Raw genomic sequence first — 20,859 nt, 5'->3', positions numbered from 1 at the left:
TTGTATCATTATTTATGACATTTTGCCAGCGTGATTGTATTTTGTATATCATTTTTAATGAATATGCGCATACTTATTGAAAATTGTTGTAACTGGAACGGACAGAATTTTCCGGTAGATCTAATATAATATTCATTTCCAAATTTTCCGACGTAAATTCCAATGTTTTCATGGTTCCAATATAACGCAGATATTTCAACAATTTACTTATTCAAATAGCTTATTTTTGGAACCGTTCTATATTACAAATATGTAATTTAATTTTAATTTTATTGCATGTAATTTAATTTCAAATTCTACATGTAATTCTCCTTATTTCGCATGATAATTAATTTTCACATTTTCCTGTCTGAATCCACAATAGCAATTCGTGTGATTGCTGAATGTTATCGGCTGGAAATGCGTTCAGGGTTAAAACATCTATCCGAAGCGTTACACACAAGTGCGTTAGGATCGATGGCGATGCACTTGTACCGTCGCAGACGCTTTCGCGCGAATCGCGTAACCCTAATTCGAGCTGATCGAAACCGTAGCGGTGTGAGTTACTGCCAAGCGGTTTCTGGGACGGATTTCCTATCGCGAAACTCTGTTATCCGACAAAGTCGATACGTTCGGCTGCGGACCTAGCACTGGTGCACGAGGACGATCATTTCGGACCATTAACGCCCCTCCCACTGTGAATCGTGTATCCTGTTTTCATTAATAATCCCTGTTACCGCGATTTTTGATAACGCTTAAGATCCACTACACGCTATTCCACTCCATGCTATCCATCGAAATTTCCAATCGGACAATGACAAGGATAACTAACAATACTAAATGCAACACCGAAAGTGCAAGTAACTGGAACGCGAAACAGCGATTGTAATAGAAACGCCATTTGTTATGTTAAACGAAATTGATTATAGACTTTACAAGTTGTACAAAAACAAGCTTTACGGTCGTGTTTCTTTAATAAGGAACGATATTTAGAACGACATCTTGTTTGATGTTTAATTATCTAAAAATTGGATATATTCCGTACCAATTGTGTTTTATTATAGACTTTACAAAGTGTTCTCCAATGGAAGCTCCAGGATCTTATTTTTTAATATTAAGATACTTCAAATAACATCATGCATCATGTTTGATTGTTTAAAAATCGGATATATACCATTCAATTTGTATTTAATTGAAACAATCCTTAAGCCTCTTTTGGAGAATCTTATATCTACTCATCTATACTGATATTATAAAGAGGTAAAATTTGTTTATATGTAGGGGGTAATTTCTCCATCTACTGAACCGATTCTAAATATTTTTTCAGTAATAGAAAGTTACGCTATCCCTTAGTAACATAGGCTATATTTTATTTTGATAAAATCACGGTTTCAGTCCGAAATCTCAGTATTTGTAAATAAAGTGGTGGCATCATGATACTGACACTTACAAATATTGACTGAAACATCTGACTTATAGAAAACAACACGCAGGTGAAAGAGCGAGGTGCAACTATCATAGTTGTGAATATTTTCGTCGTATAAGAAAATACGACATTTTTATTCGTTTATTCATACATATCTCTTTTTTCGAATTTACTAGTAGGTACTATGCTAAACGTAATCTCGCTGTTTCTGCATCGCGATCAATGAATGATATACATTAATAAAGCGAAAGTAACGCAATCGGAGCTGTATAATTGATATCATAAAATTTAATACCAATTTCATGTAAAATAAATAGTATTTCACACCGGTGAAACCGCGGGATGCAGCTACTCTATACGTATAGATATATGATGTTCGAGTTAGACGAGGTAATCAGGAGTTTAACACGAGATTATCAGAGGTACAATTGCGATTGTTGCCCAGGAGTTGTAGCAACTAGCAATTTTCTGATCTCAATTCGGCCCAGCGGTACTTTTGTTTCCTCCCCAATCGTGCAATAGTTTCTGCGATTAGCCGAAAATTGCCCCGAGAATACCGCCATTCCGATGACACGTTGCCCACGCGAGGGGACCGCCAACCACGGTAATAATTCACCAAAGCAGCAACGTAGTTCGCCGGGAGCACGGAAACAGCGGTAGCAAACTGTGTCGTCAGCGTTGTACGGGGCCCTGACTAGCAAAACGACGTAAAGTTCGCAGTGTCTCACGGTTCGCTGGAAAACTGGTCCATCCATCGTGGTTCCCGCACCCACACTGGATCTACCCTCTGTCTCTGCCGCGCGTGGATCGCGACTAGTCGTAATCCTGAGAATTATTACACGTTAAAGCCGTCACGCGTGGACGTCGCGTAATCCAAACGAAAGCGACGCACCGGATTTTATATTTTTGTCCAGGCGTTGCTAAACGGCTGGTTCGTCACGCGAACCACGATCAATCGTGAATTCGCGTTCCACGGATTTGTTTTCTTGTTCCAGGCACGCTTTCCTTAAATTCTTTAAAAGATTATTCGAAATCCTGTTTTTTCGAGGATTTAAGGATTAAATATAATATATTGAAAGCCTTAAAGTTTCTTTAAAAAATCTATTGCAGATTTTTTATGGAATTAATTGTGATAATTATTACAGTTGTATTCCTATAATGTAGGCTTGAATACCTGTTACGCCATTACAGAGATTCCAGAACTAGCCTAGCTTTAAATACGACCAGGTGAACATTGCGTAAAACTTCTGTACCCCAGACGAAACTCTATTTCCCAGATGGAGAGAGTTTTTCCTATCGAAAAGTTCGACGAACCAACTGGGGACCGTTCCCAGGGACTTAGATTGAATTTATCGCATCGTGTTGTGATATAACAAACTTCAACCTTGTCCAACTGATCAAAATTTAAGAGAACTAAGAACTGCGAAGTCGCTAGTATGAAAACATGATCATGCACAGTGTGTTTCACACTCAAATCATGACAAACGAATTTATAACCAAGAGGAATCTCAATTATTGACATAATTTTTTATATTTGTCCCTTTAAATAATTATGGAAAATTCGGGAATCATTATTTCGCTTCTATTACCATACAAAGTAGCTTTTTAAATAAGAGTTTAATTTATTTTATAATAAGGATAAATATCTGTCAATCCCTCTACCTGTAAAACAACGCAAATGACTAATAAAAATAAATGAAATCGAAGTACAACTAAATTACTAATACAGAAACCTAGTATACGCAATCGTTAGTAACATAACTACCAAAATTCTGCAAATGCGCATAAACAACCTCGATCTACCAATAAGGTAACCATCCAAATATACCCAAATAAACATTTGAATTTAATGTAATTGCTCGGTTTCGACGCTTGCCTCGATACTCCTCGTATCGTTTGAAGACGTTCCTCGAGACGGTTCGATACGGGAGTATTGACTTCAAACGCAAATACGCCCAGGGAATCAAAGCTGGTTTTCAATCCCCAACTCCGCACGCGACTTTGTCAGGCTTAGCCATTCGTTTAAGCGTGGTAAATAAGAAGCATTCCAGGTTCGTGGTTCCCTAAAACGTTTCAGGGGGACTGGAAAAGTCGCCTTCCTACGATGGAACGGTAGCTAACTTCGCGGTAGTTAACAGCCTTAACGAGAGCTGAAAGTTGGGGGACTTTCATCGCGGAACGAATGGAAATTCTAATTCACGAGTTCGCGGACCACCGCAGCGACGCTTCGATTAACTTCTTTCATTCGATTACTCGTGCTATTCTCGGTGGAAACTCGTCGTTCCTTCGTTTTTCTTGGCGCGAGTATCGTAGTCGAACGCGCCGCATCGTTGTTTCTGAAGTATGCGATTATTTCCCTAATCAAAATTAATCCTTTCAAATCTGGCGTCCACAATTAAGGACACCAAATTTATAAATTATCGACACTATCACATGAAGAAAGACCAATTTTCTTCGAAAACTACACTTAGAATTTTTTTTTCCATACCGATTTTAGTCCAAGTTAACGCTAGAAAATTAAATTACATTAGTACGAGAATAGAAAATAATTTAGGTCTGAAAGGGTTAAAATAAACGAATATATGTATAGGAAAAAGCTAATGTTGGTATTTAGAGGATTGTGGTTAGTCTATAGTGTAGATACTTTTCTATAAGTGACTCTTGAACGAAGGTTATATGATTATGTTTTATGAAACGTAGAAGGATTTACTCGAAAGTACATTGGTTACAGAATGCGTGAGTGTGGGTGATCGAACAGGCATAGATTGTTTGTACAATAAATTAAAAATGTAGAATACTGTGTTTTAATGCGATAATGTAATGTATAATAATTTTGTTCTCGAGAAATACGACTGAAAATTCTTGGGTTACATGTTTCAATGATTTGACTGCCGTGTCTGACCAATACTCGCTGTATCTACTTATTTGGGTCACTACAAACTCAAGGAGGCATAATATTATCTACTTTTCGACGATCTTACTATATTCTGAATAATTAAAATCAATTAGAGCAGATAATATCGTGAAAATGTTAACAAACACCGAATCACAAGTAGAACTATAGAGCAATGGTCAGTCGCATAGTGCTCAATCCCTCGCACACCTCGAGCGTTTCCAAAATTGATTTCTCGCAAACGAAGCTTCGTACGAAAGAACTATATTGTACATTTTTTATTCCTTTTTGCACGAAGAATCAGTCTATCTTTGATTGCACTAGCTATTCTTACTCGTATTGGAACAATAACTTTTGAAATTACCATCTGGTTTGAAAGATGCTAAATGCCTGCTGTAACTTTCAGATATTTAAATGAAAAATTAAAGTTCAATTCGCTTTTCGAATAAAGTTATTAGTAAGTCTGATTAAGCAAGTTTCACTGTACATATTTTTTTAATCGAATTGTCCACTTCAAAGAGCAAAAAAAAATGAAAAAGGCCACATAAAGTAACGTTACATTTATTAGTGAATCTGATTTAGCAAGTGTCAACGCAAATAGTTTTCGATTCAGTTCTAGAATCTCTGTTATCATTTTGCAAATAAATTGTTACTTGAACCACGAAATATAATACAAATTGTTGTCTTAATAAAAGAACACAATCGCTCAGAGCAACGTAACGTAATATAACGTAACGTAATCATTTTGAAATGTGAAAACGAAACTTGATACATAAACAAGAAAAATGATAGATACAGTCTTAAATAATATTAGTGTCCCGCAGCACACCAAGGCGCTCTGATGTGTTAACCCTTAGAAGCCTGATTTTCCAAATTATATTTAAAAAAATATCAACGTATTTATTATTTGAACAATTTTTACAGCTGACGTTTATTTTCTTAACTTTTGTTCAAAAGAGTATTATGCAATGGTAACATACATACAGCCAAATATTAAAAACAAACCACTCGCAATTGTACAATTCGACTTAAAATCATTCGGTATCAAATTTGAAACTTAGGGCATTTAAGGGTTAAAGCGTAGGGTCTGTCAACACGTAATTGTTGTTGCTTCTTTCGACAGTTCCAAAGAGCAAGATAGAAACATTCACATGAGATAATGTTAAACTTATTATGTACGGGAAGTAGCCAAAATGAAGATGCAAAGATACAGATTTGATTCTTTAACGCGATAAGCGTTGCTGAACTCGCCTGCTCCCTTGCGATATTTTAGATTTATCTCGCGTCGCTAGCGCTCCCTTGTACTGGCTCATTTGCGGAGGTAATCCCACAGAAATGGAGATTAACCTGCAGAAATCCAGGCCACCTTATCCTAAGCTGTCCGGATTTGCGAAGATTACGCCGAAAATGAATGCTGGATAACACGTTGTTCATTTCGGCGACTCGAGTTTCGAGCGACTTTTTTTTGGTTGCAGCTACGCACCATCGTGTTCTGCAGACGAATTGGTAATCGCGTTTGCTACCTACTCCTGTGGAAATTCGTTTGTGCAATTATTCTTTGCTGACCATTGCTCGTAATATTATGTTATTTGTAAAATGCTTTAGCGTAATCCACTTTCCGAATCACTAGGGCGACATGATTGTTTCGATAAAGAAATTTAAGGTAATGGACCGCTTCTTTAAGGGTTTAGCATTTTATATTTCAGTGATTCGGGTAGATACAGAGATTGGAGGATTCGTTTAATTCTCTTATAAAATATTTGTACCTTTTGTATGGGATAAAAATTTCCTCTGTATTGAATAATAAATTATATAAGCTACCCAAAGTAACCATGTAACAGCGAACTACAAAAATTGTATAGAACACGTGAAACTGAAACAAACAGTATTTTTCTTAGAAATGTTATCGTTTTGCTGAATAAAGTAATGATTTGAATCGATATGATAAGGAAGAAAGTAGGAGACAGTTTTCTTACCAATCACGTGGTTCGACCTACATCGATATGAAAGGAACACTCCTATAAATCTCGAATACTACAGTACAACCTAAGAGTTTTATTTCTTCGTTCGCTATAATTCACTACGAACGATTACCATAGTCGAAATTCTTCCAGGAATTTATATCATTCCATGTTCTAACATGACTTCCTATTGCAAATAGTTGAAATAGGAGTCTCGATAGAATGCTCGTAACGACTTTCCGTTCTTATATCATTACTAAAATTCTTTTCAAAGTCTTTCGCGACGCAGTGGCTCCCGCACGATTTATCTTTAATGCCACGAGATTCTGCAAAATCATCTCTCGAGCGAACGCGTGTACACGTTGAATTCATTCTGTGGAACGCAGAATCCCTCGAGAATTGATGTTGGTCTGTCCTGCATGAAAATGATAAATTGATTCCTGCTAGCTGCGTGAGCTGTAACAATAGTGGGCACGTCTACTGTATTTATTTGGCGGAAAGTAAACATATACTTAAAAAGAGTCTTTCCTTTTTATAGTATGTATTTGTTCGATAATATTTCCTAGTGTATTTCTGCATTTGTAACTCGTACTTCTCGTGTAATTAAAATTCTAAACAAATACAGTACCTTGTAATTGGTATACGAGCACAAATATTTTTTGATTCGCTACAAAAGTTCTAACAGAAACACTGATACATTTCAGTTCCAATTTTCTCTGGACCACTAGAGATAGTAATAGTGCCTCGGTTAATTTGTTCGTTTTTCATTCATACCAATATTGTAGGGATTAATAAGAATTAGAGCCGACTCGTTAAGCCCTCCCCGAACGCTAGTTTTTCTAAATATCGAAAGAAGCAGACCACGAATCCGCTTGTTCGCCAGTAATTCTCAGCGAACAAGCCCCCGAAAGGAAGTACTCAGCCGCTGGTGCACTTTTTCCTGCACCTCTTTACTCTCCATTTAAGCGGTGAATGATAAAGCGACGCCGTTAAGGGAATGCTTCTGCAGGGCTCGAAAGAAACCGCCGGAAGAAGCGGTCCACGCCGCCACGAAGGGTCCCGTGGTGCTCATCGTCCTTCCTGAAGAATAAAAACAAACATGAGGCAAACTTGTTGCAAAACTTGCCTTCTACTTATTAAGATGGCTATTAAATTTCCTTATCTTCAGCAGCAAAAAACATCAGGAACATTTCAAACGAATAAACTCTAATTTATATATTGTACATACAGATGAGTGTATAACTACAATTACACAAATTTGACAGGCACAGTTGTTGCAAAACTTGTCTTCTACTTATTAAGCAAACTAACAAATTATCTTATATTTGGGAGAAGAAATATAGTAAAAATATTAAACCAAGAAATCTTAATTTATATATTGTGAATACAGAGGAGTACGAAACTGCATAAAATTATACAAATTTAGCATGCATAACTATTGCAAAACTTGCCTTCTATTTATTAAGAAGGCTAACAAATTATCTTGTATTAAACTCTAATTTATATATCAAAATACGGATGGGTACATAACTACAATTACACAAATTTCACATGCACAAACACCCTATGACTCTAACAATAAAAACAAGTTACCTAATTACTTCCCAACATGAAATGAAAATATATATGGAGACGAGCATAACGAAATAACGAAATCGAATAATTCAGTAAAATTAATCAGGCAGTTACAAGCAAAAATACCAAAAATTAAAACTGAGGAACGTATCAACTCCTAGCCTACTCCCCCACAATTATATTTGCACGGCAGCTTGTAAAGTAGCAATTGCGTGCCGCTGACGCAGACAAAGAGAAGGATTTCGGGGAGGTAAAGCACCGAGTTGTGCGACGATAAATGGATTAACCGTGGAACAACCGTCAACGATTAAAACAACCGCGAGAAACAGTTCTCCGCGAGCAGCTAAAGGTTCGCGGGAACTAATGGCGCCAAGGGGTGATTTGGTGTTGCAACGTTGCTCCCTCTCGTTGCTTCAACCTCCCTGGTCCACTCGATTTGTTGGATTTTTGTTTCCGCGTGCCGTCGAGCTCGGATTACCGCCATTAGACTTTGTAAACGCGTTTCCTTCGTCGCTTCTCCATTTTCTCTCACGACCAAAGCCTCCGCGAGACGAAAAGAAACGCTCGAGGGCAGCGATGCGTTTCGATTCTCTGGATTTCAAGGGGAAGAGGATACCGCCGAGAGGAGAAAATATAGATCAAAGTTGGGAGAGTTAAGCGCGGCTTCTTATTCGGAACACTCGAAGGTGAGCTTCCCTATTTTCGCCTCCCACGCGAACAGAAGAGCCTCAATGGCGTGGCTGAAAGGTGCCCCGAAGACAAACCGTTGCCGAGGAGACCTCCAAAGGTGTACTGCGCGAATGCTCGGAGGCAAAACGTCGAAGATGGCCCCGATTCTCTTAGAGTTCAACCCCTTTTGCGACAAGTACCTCTGGAAAGGGGGTACTGGTCTATTAGTTACCAGAAATGGGATCTTTTTCGCTGAAAATTGCAGATTCATACTGTTTGAAGGACGTCTGGGTGGATGTTCAGGTTTTTATTATACAATTTCAACCTTTCTAACACTTCATGATTTGAATCAATTTTTTCACACTCATTTTCTACAATAATTATGGACGCTACCTGAAAAGTTAATAATACATCATACAGAACACTTCCTTAAGGGGTTAGGTCTACTCAGAGGCGTGAAAAAATGGGTATTTTAAATCATTTTCTTTACAGTAGTTTAATATATTTTATAAAGCAAATAATACTAAGTTATTATACAATGTTTTAACGTTTGTTGACAAAGTTATTGCCATATTTATTGAACACTGTTCCTCAAGTAGTGTTTTGCGGTGACTATCCTAACTTTTTACTGGCTCATCTAAAATTAATCTAACAAATATAAATCATTAGTTTAATAATTAATCTGGCAATTAATCGAAGTCTTTCAAGGTAAAATGTCCATGTTTGTTGCTTTTAAATATTGAAGTCTTCATCATAACGAAAAATCCGTCGAGAATATCTCGAAAACTATTCATCAGATTGATTTGAAATTTGCAGAGAATATTTTCAAGATATCATATTTCAATAAAATGCAAAAAGTATCGATCTTTTGAGAATTTTGTCTAGACCTAATCCCTTAAGCACATCTGCTAGTTTGTTTAAATATCTGCTGTACTTCAGGCAACCTCTCTCTATGAGTCTTCCCTTAATCCTTTCCTTCGTAATTGAAGGCTACTCAAAACAATCAATATTGTCACATCTAAAGAAAAATCTGCAAAATAGTCCAAACCTACGAACCATCTTCAGGAATAAATGCGAATGTCACACTCTGTACAAAAAATACTACCCTCTACACAAACAGAAATTCTTTCTGAATAAACCGGGGTAAGGTGACCCGGCTCTAAGTCTTCCAACGGAAGCGTGTCATCCGAAAGCTTGAAGGGAATGATGGCCCCGATTTTGACAGGGGTCACCCTCGTTGTTAGGCGAAGAAGATGACCCCTGGCGAGTAAAGGTCCCCCGAGAAATGGGATCTTTTCTCCAGGAAATTGCACACTGGCATCCTTTGAAGGACATCTCCCAAGCTTCTCAGATATTCTCGTTGTCTTTGGTCCAGCCTCGAAATAGAGTGGACTTCCTCGAGGCATTTCGCGAAACGTGAAACAGAATTCTAGCAATGTTTTCGACCTAAAGCCGCCGGGCTGTTTGACCGTTGAGGGCAGTTTGTCCGAAATTAGCACTCGACCAGGGATGAATGAGGGGATGATGGGATACGCGACGAAAGCGACGACATTCCGATTACTGGACGCTCGTTCGTCACTGTCTCAGCCGCAGGGCGACTGGATTTCAGATAGCCACAAAGAAACCCCAGGAAATTGATAACTATCCCGTTACGCTGGACGCTCGGCTATTTTTCAACAACAAAAGAACGATTCTTCACCACGCCTCGGCTTCGCTGCCGATTAATGCTCGCGTCCCTCTTAATTAATTATGCGAACGAACGAAACAAGGGCTGCCCGCCCACGTCGCGTTGGATGCGTGACTTTCATAAACATTTCCCTGGGAGAGGATCGTTTGAAATATTCGTGACTGGTCTGACAATCGTTGTTACAGGGGCAATAAATAATTTACCCGTGAATGGCACTGCTATGGACGTTACGGGTTTGATACTAATTGCGATACCTATAATTTGTGTGCTTTCTCTTTGTTCACTTTTCACGCCGTGAACACATTCTGTTAAGTCATTTAACCCTTTCAGACCTGAATTATTTCTTTTTCCTCGTATTAATGTAATTTAATTTTTAGGGTTAACTTGAACTAAAATTAGTATGAAAAGAATAGAAAAAAAAATCGTAATAGTGTCCACGAATAAGGACATTTGCCCTAAATGATAGTGTCGTTAATTTAAAAATTTTGTGTCCTCAATTGTGGACGCCAGGTCTGAAAGGGTTAACACTAAACCTACCAGCATTCATTTGTAATTATTTCTATCGTGATGGGACACATAACTAGTCTCCAAGATACTCTTTTCAATTAAATGCAAAAATATTTCACGTGGAATTAAATTGAATAACGCATGAAACAATTCATATATGTAATAATTATTTCATGTATAATTCATATATGCTGATATAATAATATTATATATAATAATTAATTCATATACAGGGTGTGACCGGACGGGTGGTACAACCGAGTAGAGGGTGATACTACGTGCATAAATAAGTCGACAAAAAAAGAACATTTTTTCGTTTGACGCTTCGTTCTCGAGAAAATCGAGTTTGAAAATTCTATCCAGTGTAACAATACGCGGGCACTGGACTAATAAGGCAATTAGAACAAATAATATCGTGAAAATGTTAACAAACACCGAATCACAAGTAGAAATAGAGAGCAATGGTCAGACGCATAGTGCTCAATTCCTCGCACACCTCGAGCGTTTTCAATCACGATTTTCTCGAAAACGAAGCGTCAGACGAAAAAATGTTATTTCTTTTTTTTTCGACTTATTTTTACATGTAGTATCTCAGTTCGGTTGTACTACCCGTCCGGCCACAGTCCGTAAAATAATAATTCATATATCGCATACAAGAAATGTATACGTAGGTTTACATATGTGTAGTAGGTTTAGTGTTACTCCACTGAACACTCAGTGAATCTTCTGAAATTTCTCAGAGACCTACTTTCCAGAATTCCTTGACTCAACAATTTTTAGCATCGTGTTTCCAATCGAATCTTTTTTCTCTCCATTGCATTGCTGTACTTCTTTGGAAGACTTTGCCGCGTTAAAGAAGGGAGATTATCGCGGTCTATTCGAGAGATAATACTTGTTAAAGATATTATGCCGCGTCCATTGTGCCCAGTTCTTGAAAGTTCTCGGTCTAATCTCCTTTCCACTTAGTTGCCGCGATACGTAAATATTTCCGACAACGAGGAGACTGAAAATCCCAATTCGTTTATCCGATACTCCCATCCGAAGGACGCTTTAAAACTTATGGCCATTGTCTCCCACCTTCCTTTCTAGAGTCTTCACTCTAAAAGGTGGAATAAAATTTTCTCAACGCGCTCTGTCGTGATTGTACACTGAGGAATCTTGTTTTCATTTTGCGGGGATCCTTCTTTCTAGGGAGTCGCATTTGCTCGACGACTGATTGGATAAGAATCGAGGTTTCCAATGGAGACGAAAATGGTGTACGAGCAAATCTTATAGTAACTTGTAGTTTTGAATGTAATTAGAATGGTTATAAAATAATTCTCTTCTAGAGTTACACAATTACAGCTCCAATTTCTATTTAAAATGACTACAATAATTATTTTTAAGTTTTAGATATCGTGAAAATTATTTATCCTTTGCATTTGTCTAAACAAAATTATTTACTCCGTATAATTTTCCCCTTTGGACCAAATCAAAATTACCATTGCTTGTGATCACAATATCTTTCAGAATTGAAAAATGAACCTCATTAAAGTGAAGTAAAATATTTGTATATAACCATCGACTTACAGATAAAAATTGCTTTAATTTGTGTGTATTAGATTACAGCAAAAGTGTAACAAGAAATGGAAACAGTTCTTCCACCTTGATATTTTTTATTTACTAGTGGAAAACATCAAACGTGGTCCGATTTGAGTAACGGACGTGCTTCAGAACTCGTAAACGAGACTTCCCGGCTACTGGGAACAGTAGATGCATGCATTTGCATACGTACACCGAGTCCTTGGCATGCTCGTAACCAGCGGCCTTGCTCAGTTTGGTAGCATCGATCAGCAATTAGTAAACGAGTTTGCTCTCGCCACTCGAACGGCAAGAGAACTCGAAGAATCTGCCATCGAATGGATGATGGACACTCAGAATGCAAATCCGACGGTGTTGGACCGTTATGAAGTAGCTGCAGCTACGTAACGGTATCGCAGTACGAGAAACAACGGCACGACGTCCCATTTCGTTGTTCGCATAATTGAAAAGAACAGATACAAGGTGGCCATTGTCACCCATGATTGGTAATCGCGTGGATATTAACACGAGAATGTTTGTTGTCGAGCAAAAGGGAGAATTGAATCTTAAAGATTAATAAGAGATTAGTAACCATTATAATGATGATGACTCGTAATGATTTGTAATTATTAATGACGATTAACGATGATACAAGATTATGTGTGATAATGAAACACGATGATCAATGATGATTGAGGATGTTGTATAATGATTTTTAATTTATAAAGATACATGACGATAGATAACGATCCATGATGCTCGATAATGATACTTGATACATAGCGTTCCAACATGACTCATTATGATTTATGATCGATGATGATGAACGACTATATCATGTTTATAACGTTTGCTGTTTGAGCGATAGTTTCGAAACTAGTTTTCCATGATTACAACGAAAGTATCCGCAAAGTAATCTCTGCCCAATTCCGTTTTGCATAATCGATAGAATGCAACGGAGAGCACTTGTCCTTCGTAGAGATAGAACAGCAGGGTCAGCAGTATGCGGGTATATTGGGTCGAAAGAGTGCATTTTGATCGCGAATTTTTGCGACCATCGGGAAACGATATTCGACGAGCCACCCAACCAGCTGATTCTGGCACAATCGTCTGTTTGATTTCAGGTGCTATATTCACTCATGACCAAAAGGATAGCAGTACGGAGCTGGCCTTCAAGTATGCCGTGTACAAGATCAACAAGAACAAGCTCATCCTGCCGAAAACGACGCTGGAGTACGATATACAATATGTGCCGAAAGATGACTCCTTCCACGCGTCGAAGAAGGGTGAGTTGACTGCTAGATTTTATTTTAAATAAAACAAATCTGTAGGCACAATGTTAGGTTTTTTGACGTAACAAACACCCTTTGTATAAAATTACAATGAAAATATTTTTCTTTTAAAGAAAAAGAAAGTCATTTTAAATACTAAATATTTATGTAAATATTTATGTAAATATTTATGTGAATATTTATGTAATGAATTCGTCAATTAATTTCCGTTGCATTGTATTTAATATAGCGTATTTGATAATTTAATCAAATTCATCAAGGGCTGGTGATTAATAATACAGTTTAAATAGAAATTATTTCATACATTTTCTCATATTTTTAAGCAATTATATGTAAAGCTGGTAAGTATTCATATAAATTAACTAGAAATTATTTCATACTTTTTAGTGCAGTTTTAATGTTTTTCCAAGTCGGTTACGTTTTTTTTTTTCCAAAAATTATATCGTGTTGCGTTCAATTGACAGTTTAGCCACGTGAACCCTTGGTGAACCAGTCAGTCTTTTGTTTTCCGTAACACAGATGTTTCAATCGATACTTCTGATTCTTTATTTACAAATGTTGAGATTTCGAACTGAAATCTTATTTTATAGCCTATGTCTTTCCTCAGGGTGCGATCTATCTCCTTGCCTAATTTTATCGAAATCCGTTCAGCGGTTTAGACGTGAAAAGGTATCAGACAGAATTACATTCGCATTTATAATATTAGTATGGATTCGTCTATTAGTTTCTTGTTCTTGAGACAAAATGGTGGCTGTAAACCTTGCTTAGACACCGACGTCACAAAGGTGGCGCTAGTATCTGGTCCCTCATAACTTCCAAGTTTACCCTCAGGGGCTGTAGCTGTGTTTGATTGTATTATAGCTACAGTACGGGTTTAGCAATCCCAAGGTACCCCAACAAACCACTAACATCCCTAATGGGAGAATTATGAAGGAAGACGTCTAAACAAATGCAAATTCATGATAACGTAAAGCAAGAATTAAATGAATGTAAAGGAGGAACAAATGTGAGACTGTACATTAGGTGTTATACTTGTAAAACGACTTCGTACCTGTCTGAATTTGTTTATACATTGAAAACGTGAAATAAAAATTCTCTGCTTGCAGGTTTGTTTTCAGTGATAATCAAATTTAAATTAAATTCAATAACACTCGGATTTCACTGTAAATCAATAACGAACTCTACAATTGGAAATGTTATACCGCAGCCAAATGTATCGTGGAGTGAATTGTATTTCGTTCGTCCAGGTTTTAAGAAAATTCTATTCCCTTCGTCGATTTTTATCCCAGGTATTAAAATCTGCTTTCGTTCGGGAAATGAAGTTTTTGCTGTTGCATCGCGAGATTAAGGCGATACAAATTGAGGAAAGCGGGTTAGTGGGCGAGGCAAGGTATCCGGGTTCGCGTCGAAATTGTTTCAGGACATCGAGCAAGACGTTGCTTTAAGGAGAATTTATCGTGACGACGCAATATAAGCCGCGCGAGGATAAGAGGGTTGCTTGCGGCGTCGTCATTAAGTAGCGCGAACGTTATTATTCGCTTCTGTTGACTGCCAAGTACCTACACGATGTCTACCAGTGTTTAATTTAGTTAGCAACATTGTTTACCGACATTGGTACAACCTGACCGAAAGCGTTCAACCTCGGAATTTTTATTAACCCTTTGCACTCGAGCCCTTTTTTTCTGCTATTTAACAGCAATCAAAATGCTTTCTTAGCATTCAATTGCCACGAATGCTAAGCTTAGATCGACTTTGAAGATGTAGCCTGTTTTGTGATCGCAAACTAATTTGAGACTTGAAAATCAGGCCATCCTTATTATTTTATTTATGAAATTTCGAGTTCTAAAGAAGTTAAACCTAAACAAGCATTATTGCTGATTGATTTACTGCGCCAAACATGATAGTGATCGGAAGTCATCTCTCGAGTTACTGCATTGCGTTAAGATATGTCTGAGAGTCATCTGTCGAGTGCAAAGGATTAACTGGGATTAAGCGTTAGAAAAAAACCGGTAGTAAGTAAATACACATTGCAGGGTACAGAAATATTCTTATTTTTCGCAAGGGTCGATTTCTATTCAAAGTGACGCCTTTATCTGGAGTGTTTTCTCGTACATACTACACACAGGGTGATGGGGTCGATTATATCTGCTCTTCATTGATCTGAATTTTAAATCTGAGAAACGTTTCTCATTCACGAATACATGTGTACATTCTTTACGGCTTGACGCATGTTTTTTCTGAAAGATTGAAAAGTTGTCGAGCCGGTTCGGCTAAATATTGTTCAGTTTTGTGTAGAAGTCAAGCTGTAAACAATGTAAGAGCTCTAAATCTTTTCTACTCGAAGATACGAAGTAATCGAATCCTTCGAGGGGACTATCTTTTAGTAGAATAATTTCTGTTCGGTGTAATATGAATTTGTACTTCTTTTTCAAATACAATCATGCATCGTCCATATACAAATCAAACCTTTTCATTATTCTACATATGAGCCGTTCACTGCACAAATCGATTAACTCTACTTTTTGAAAAATCTTAAATGTAAGTGTTGAAGCACTTGGTATAGTCATAACTATTTATATTTATAACTTTTCTGAATAATAAAAATTAACACCATTCAACAACAAAACTTTTTTGGCCATTGAATAATAAATAATTCATTTCAACTTTTTGTTTTATGGAGTTAATCGATTCGTGCAATGAACAGCTCATATGAATGTACATTAAGAAAAGTGCCTTCAAGAAGCAAGTCTGCCGAATTCACAGATTTAGCATCTCCATCGTTTTAAAAAAAAAAGTGTTTACAATTACCAGTAAAACGCGTTTCGAGTGTCACAAAGTGTATCTACGCTAATTCAGACTTTCAGTTTACATCTCTCGCTTTGTATTACACAAGTATTTTTTCTTTCGCAGAGAAAGGAACACTTTCGATTTTTCGAAAGTGGTGTCAGCTTTTAAATTGCGTGACCCTTAAACGGTGTCCCATAGTGCTCGAAGGGTCACCCCCGAGAGTAAGCCTGGGGACATCGTTGTAGGAAACGATCGTGAAGACTGTCGAGAACAATCGAATACCGCACCCGTTCGTATGCATGCAAATGCGCGCACTCGTGACCGAGATCAACTTCGCCGGACCGTTTGCTTCGCATGAAGCGTTATCTGCTCCCCTGAGCGTAGGGGCTCTTTTTTTCGAGTTTTATACTGTTATATGCATACGTGCCAGTTAAACGGTGGTCGGTTATCGGCGACAGGCTCGATACCGCCGCGCAGGACACGAATTTAACCGCTCGATTCGCCGAAGGTATTAGAAAACCAAGAAGAATGCCGTGCTGCGAATTTTAAGCGTTCTCGCGCCTTCGATTTGTGTACGAGAATTTTTTTGGCGACCATATATGACGTTTCCTACTAAAAATTCCGCACTGGTAAAGAGACTAACGAACGTACAAATTTATATGCAATTTATCCTATCGATTCCATCGTAGCAAATACGGTTTACTTGAATAAAATATTAAATCTATATATGTATAGAATTGATAGATCTTTTAATCATATAAAATTGAAAGCCCTGACAAAGGTGAAATTTTTCCCAGAGGCTTCCATTATGATACAATGAATAAGAAAGGATATTTCGAAATTCAACCTCTACGGGAGTAGAAAAAGGTTGCAACATTTGTACCAGGAATATTTTATTTGTGTTCGAATTTGCTTGAAACTTGGTCTTAATGCTCTTTGATATGTTTAATCAAACATCTATTTCGGAATTTTGAAAAATTCAACTCCTGAAGGGGTGAAAGGAGGTTGCAATTCCTTTCAATTTCCTTTATAATGGATTTCCTGTTCTTTCGTTATAAAAACAATTTAGTTAGGAAATTTGTTAGTACAAAACATTGGGTACATTTTTTGTATAGAATAAGATAAAAATATAAGAATAGTATTCCATGCGGGTAAAACCGCGAAGCACAGCTAGTAGAATATAAATCGATACATTAAAGCGAATAGTTTGATGATGGTATAACATATTGAGAACAAGAATTATCGTCAGTATCAAAATTGTGAAAAGAAATTGAAATTCGCATTTGTTTTCAAAAATTTCATTCGGACATTTACTCTTTGTGTCTGTCACAGAAGTATTAAGCGATCTTGTAATCAAGAAATTAATGTTCAACGGTATTGCATTCGAATTTATCTTTTCTTCGTGTTTTCTCAAAAGATTTCAAGGTTTACACGGGGATTGTAACGCGTCCAGTCGATAGACGTTTCTTTGTACTAAAACGCGAAAAACGTGGCTACGTCTACGAACCAGTAGAAGAAATCGGGATTATGTACAACGTCACGTCGTGTCACGTGTTCGAGAGCACCACTTGAGGGCTCTGTTCTCGATGCCTCTGCGCGAATAGAGGTTCTTGGTGCAGCCACGGTTCTCGATCTTCCATCTTCCGCACGTCGTGGCTGTGTACAGACTGATTTTAATAACTGGAACAAGCCGCAGCTCTCTTTCAAACGTAGATGCAAACAAAATTATAATACGGGAAACAGGTGAATCCCTCGAAGTCATCTTTTGGTGATAGAACTTCTGTTCGATGCAATTTGCGCTTGCAATTTTAATCGGAACCGTGCATTACATTCAATGCTTCGTAGTCTTCTATCACTCTTAGAATCATAGAACAAATATTCCTTTATTTCTTCTTTTTCTCGTGTAAAATATTCCAGAACTCCAGAATTTCATAAGACGACAATTTCGTCTACAAGAGCAATGGAGAAAGAGAAACTACATTCTCTAGAAAAACTAACGACTCTATAAATTCCTATAGAAGAAAAATAAAAGCTTGTCGTTTCCGTTACCCCCGTACATGTTCGCCAGGGTGTGCAGCGTTTCGCGAATCGGTGTTTCGAAATTTGCCAGCCGCGCCACCGCGAAATCTGCGAATAATAGAGCCTACGTTGAAACTCAAAGGTTCCAAGCAGAGATTAAACCAACCGTATCTGGTGATCGTATTTCAGAGCGGGGTCAACGACGTCCGTGCAGCCGCTGCTCTTTTCGCGATTTAAGCTCTGCTCAGGGCAGCATCTGCGATCCTATCGCGTCTAGAATCGCGCTAACGCTGCCCGCCATTCTGCTTCGTAATTTTCAGAACAGTGTTTCACCGAATATCAGCGTCCCGAATTTTCTCGTGATACGTTCCGCGATGATCTTCCCTGATTCGACCGCTTTCAAGGCGCCGCGTGTGCTCGTCTTCTGAAATTGCCTGCAATCTTACACCGAGAGTGGTTTACACAACGTTGCCCCAAACGTTGTTGCTCTACGTAGGAGGACGTGTTAGATGAGTTTTATTTATCGTAACTTGTATATTTTGCATTTTTAGGCGTTGTAAATTCGATTAAGTTGGTTCGAGGGTCATCTGAAGGTCCAAGGTTATTCAAATGTCGTTGAACTCTTTTTTCATACCAGTTTTGACTCCTATTATATTTACTATTCTTCTTATTTTTGAACGAATTTCTTTTCCATGTATAGAAAATCATACTTGAGAACTTATTTTCACAAGTTTTCTACCAATTACTTAAATTTTTTCCCTTACCTACGCCTCTTCCCTTCTCGATATTGCAATCTCCCGTTATTAAATTATAATTATTATAATTTACGCTAGCATAAGAACGTTTTAAATTTTTATTAATCAAAGAATACCCCTTGCAGAATAATATTTGAAGAACCAAGATGGCTATCCTTTAACGTTCCGCCACCCTCTCTTCAAATTTCGTTTCTCCAACGATTTAGCCCTGCCGTTATTCCGTCCTTCGTAATTCGATTCTCATTCTTTGTGAAAGGAAAATGTTGTCGGAAGAAAAGCTTTTCTCTTCCCAGTACCGCGTCAAGTGTCGTCCTTTCATCGAAACGTAGACTTCTCGAAACAACAGGACAATTGCACGTTGTTCTGTTCGCTTTTCCTCGGAGCGCTATTTTTTTTCCGTCTACGAACCGAACATGAGCTACACCACGTCCAGGTATGCTCTCCATTTCTCTCTCTCCTCGAGAAAGGATTTTTCGCTCGTCAAAAATCTGCCTAGCCCCGTGGAAGACGATATTCCCGTCTAGGTCGGTTTTCGCCAAATTCTCTTCGTTTCTTCCATCTCCCTTGGACTCCGACACCAGTCACGGTTGCATTATCATGAAAATTATATTACGGAGGAAATATTTTCGCCTCCGAGCAGCGGATTTTCTGTAAAATATCCAGAGACTCCATTGTATCGCAGCGTCCTATACCTCGCATTTTATCTTCGTCCTTGTTGCCAATATTAAATGAAAATTCTTGTCCTATAATATATAAAGTGCATCTGTATCGAGGACGCAGAGGAAATCTGTATGAGTCAGGATTTTTTGATAGGAAACAGTTTCTCGAGGGTTGAATTGAAGAGAATTATATTAACAGTATTGAATTAAATTCGAGTTGAATTTTTGTATGATATTCTGAATTATATTTTTATATACTCTGAAAAAGAAACTGAACTAGTCTATTTCTATTAAAAACATATTACAGAAAATTCAAAAATAGAAGTAAATGTATCAATCTTTTATATTGCAACCAATTTGACATTTCATATTATTGGGGTTATTTGGAGGATATTCAAAGACTGTTCGAGAGTTATCTGAAGGTTATTCAAAGGACGTTGAACTCTTTTTTCATGCCAATTGTGACTAGTATTATATTTGCTATCCTTCTTATTCTTGAACGAATTTCTTTTACATGTATAGAAAATCATATTTGAGAACTTATCTTCACAAGTTTTCTACTAATCACTTAAATTTTTTTTCTTACCTATGCCTCTTTCCTTCTCGACATTGAAATCTCCTGTTATTAAATTATAATAACTATAAAAGTAGAAGTCAATCGAAATTAAGAAAATTTTGTTTGATGATAAATATTAGTGAACGTAGTCCGAAAGTAGCTCCATTTAAACATACAATACTGCTACAATCCTTATATTGGTAGGCATTCTAAGGGTGGCAGTAATAATAGAAATAAATATTCCATGTACTGGAATATCACTTTTTAAAATATTTGAAAAAAAAACTGAAATTCAGTACCTGTTTAACTAGCTTCATTCTTAATTTGGTATTTCAACTCACGAGCATTATTTACAATCTAATCCTTCATTCATTCTATCCCAAGCCAATAATTATCCACGTATTAATCGATGTCGTCCTCTCAGCGATGCACATCTTCCTTTTTCCTTGTCTTTGAATGAGTTCAAGTCCGTAATACGCTCGACTAAGTCTGCGAGCATTCCAACGCGTCCTCCCAGGTTCGTCCATTGATACC

General features: G+C 37.5%; 1 protein-coding gene across 7 annotated transcripts in view; it reads left to right on the top strand.

Annotated features, from left to right (window-relative positions):
* Positions 1-20,859, top strand: part of LOC128889259 (glutamate receptor ionotropic, kainate 2) — a 185,878-nt gene that overhangs the window by 45,998 nt on the left and 119,021 nt on the right. For all 7 annotated transcript variants that reach the window (XM_054146701.1, XM_054146705.1, XM_054146706.1 and 4 more), the window contains exon 3: positions 13,382-13,543. In XM_054146701.1, coding sequence (XP_054002676.1) covers positions 13,382-13,543 — 162 coding nt within the window. The remainder of the gene's footprint in view (positions 1-13,381; positions 13,544-20,859) is intronic.

The sequence above is a fragment of the Hylaeus anthracinus genome, unplaced genomic scaffold (genome assembly GCF_026225885.1).
Source record: "Hylaeus anthracinus isolate JK02 unplaced genomic scaffold, UHH_iyHylAnth1.0_haploid 11997, whole genome shotgun sequence".
NCBI classification, from domain to species: domain Eukaryota; kingdom Metazoa; phylum Arthropoda; class Insecta; order Hymenoptera; family Colletidae; genus Hylaeus; species Hylaeus anthracinus.
This window is presented reverse-complemented; position numbering and strand designations above follow the sequence as displayed.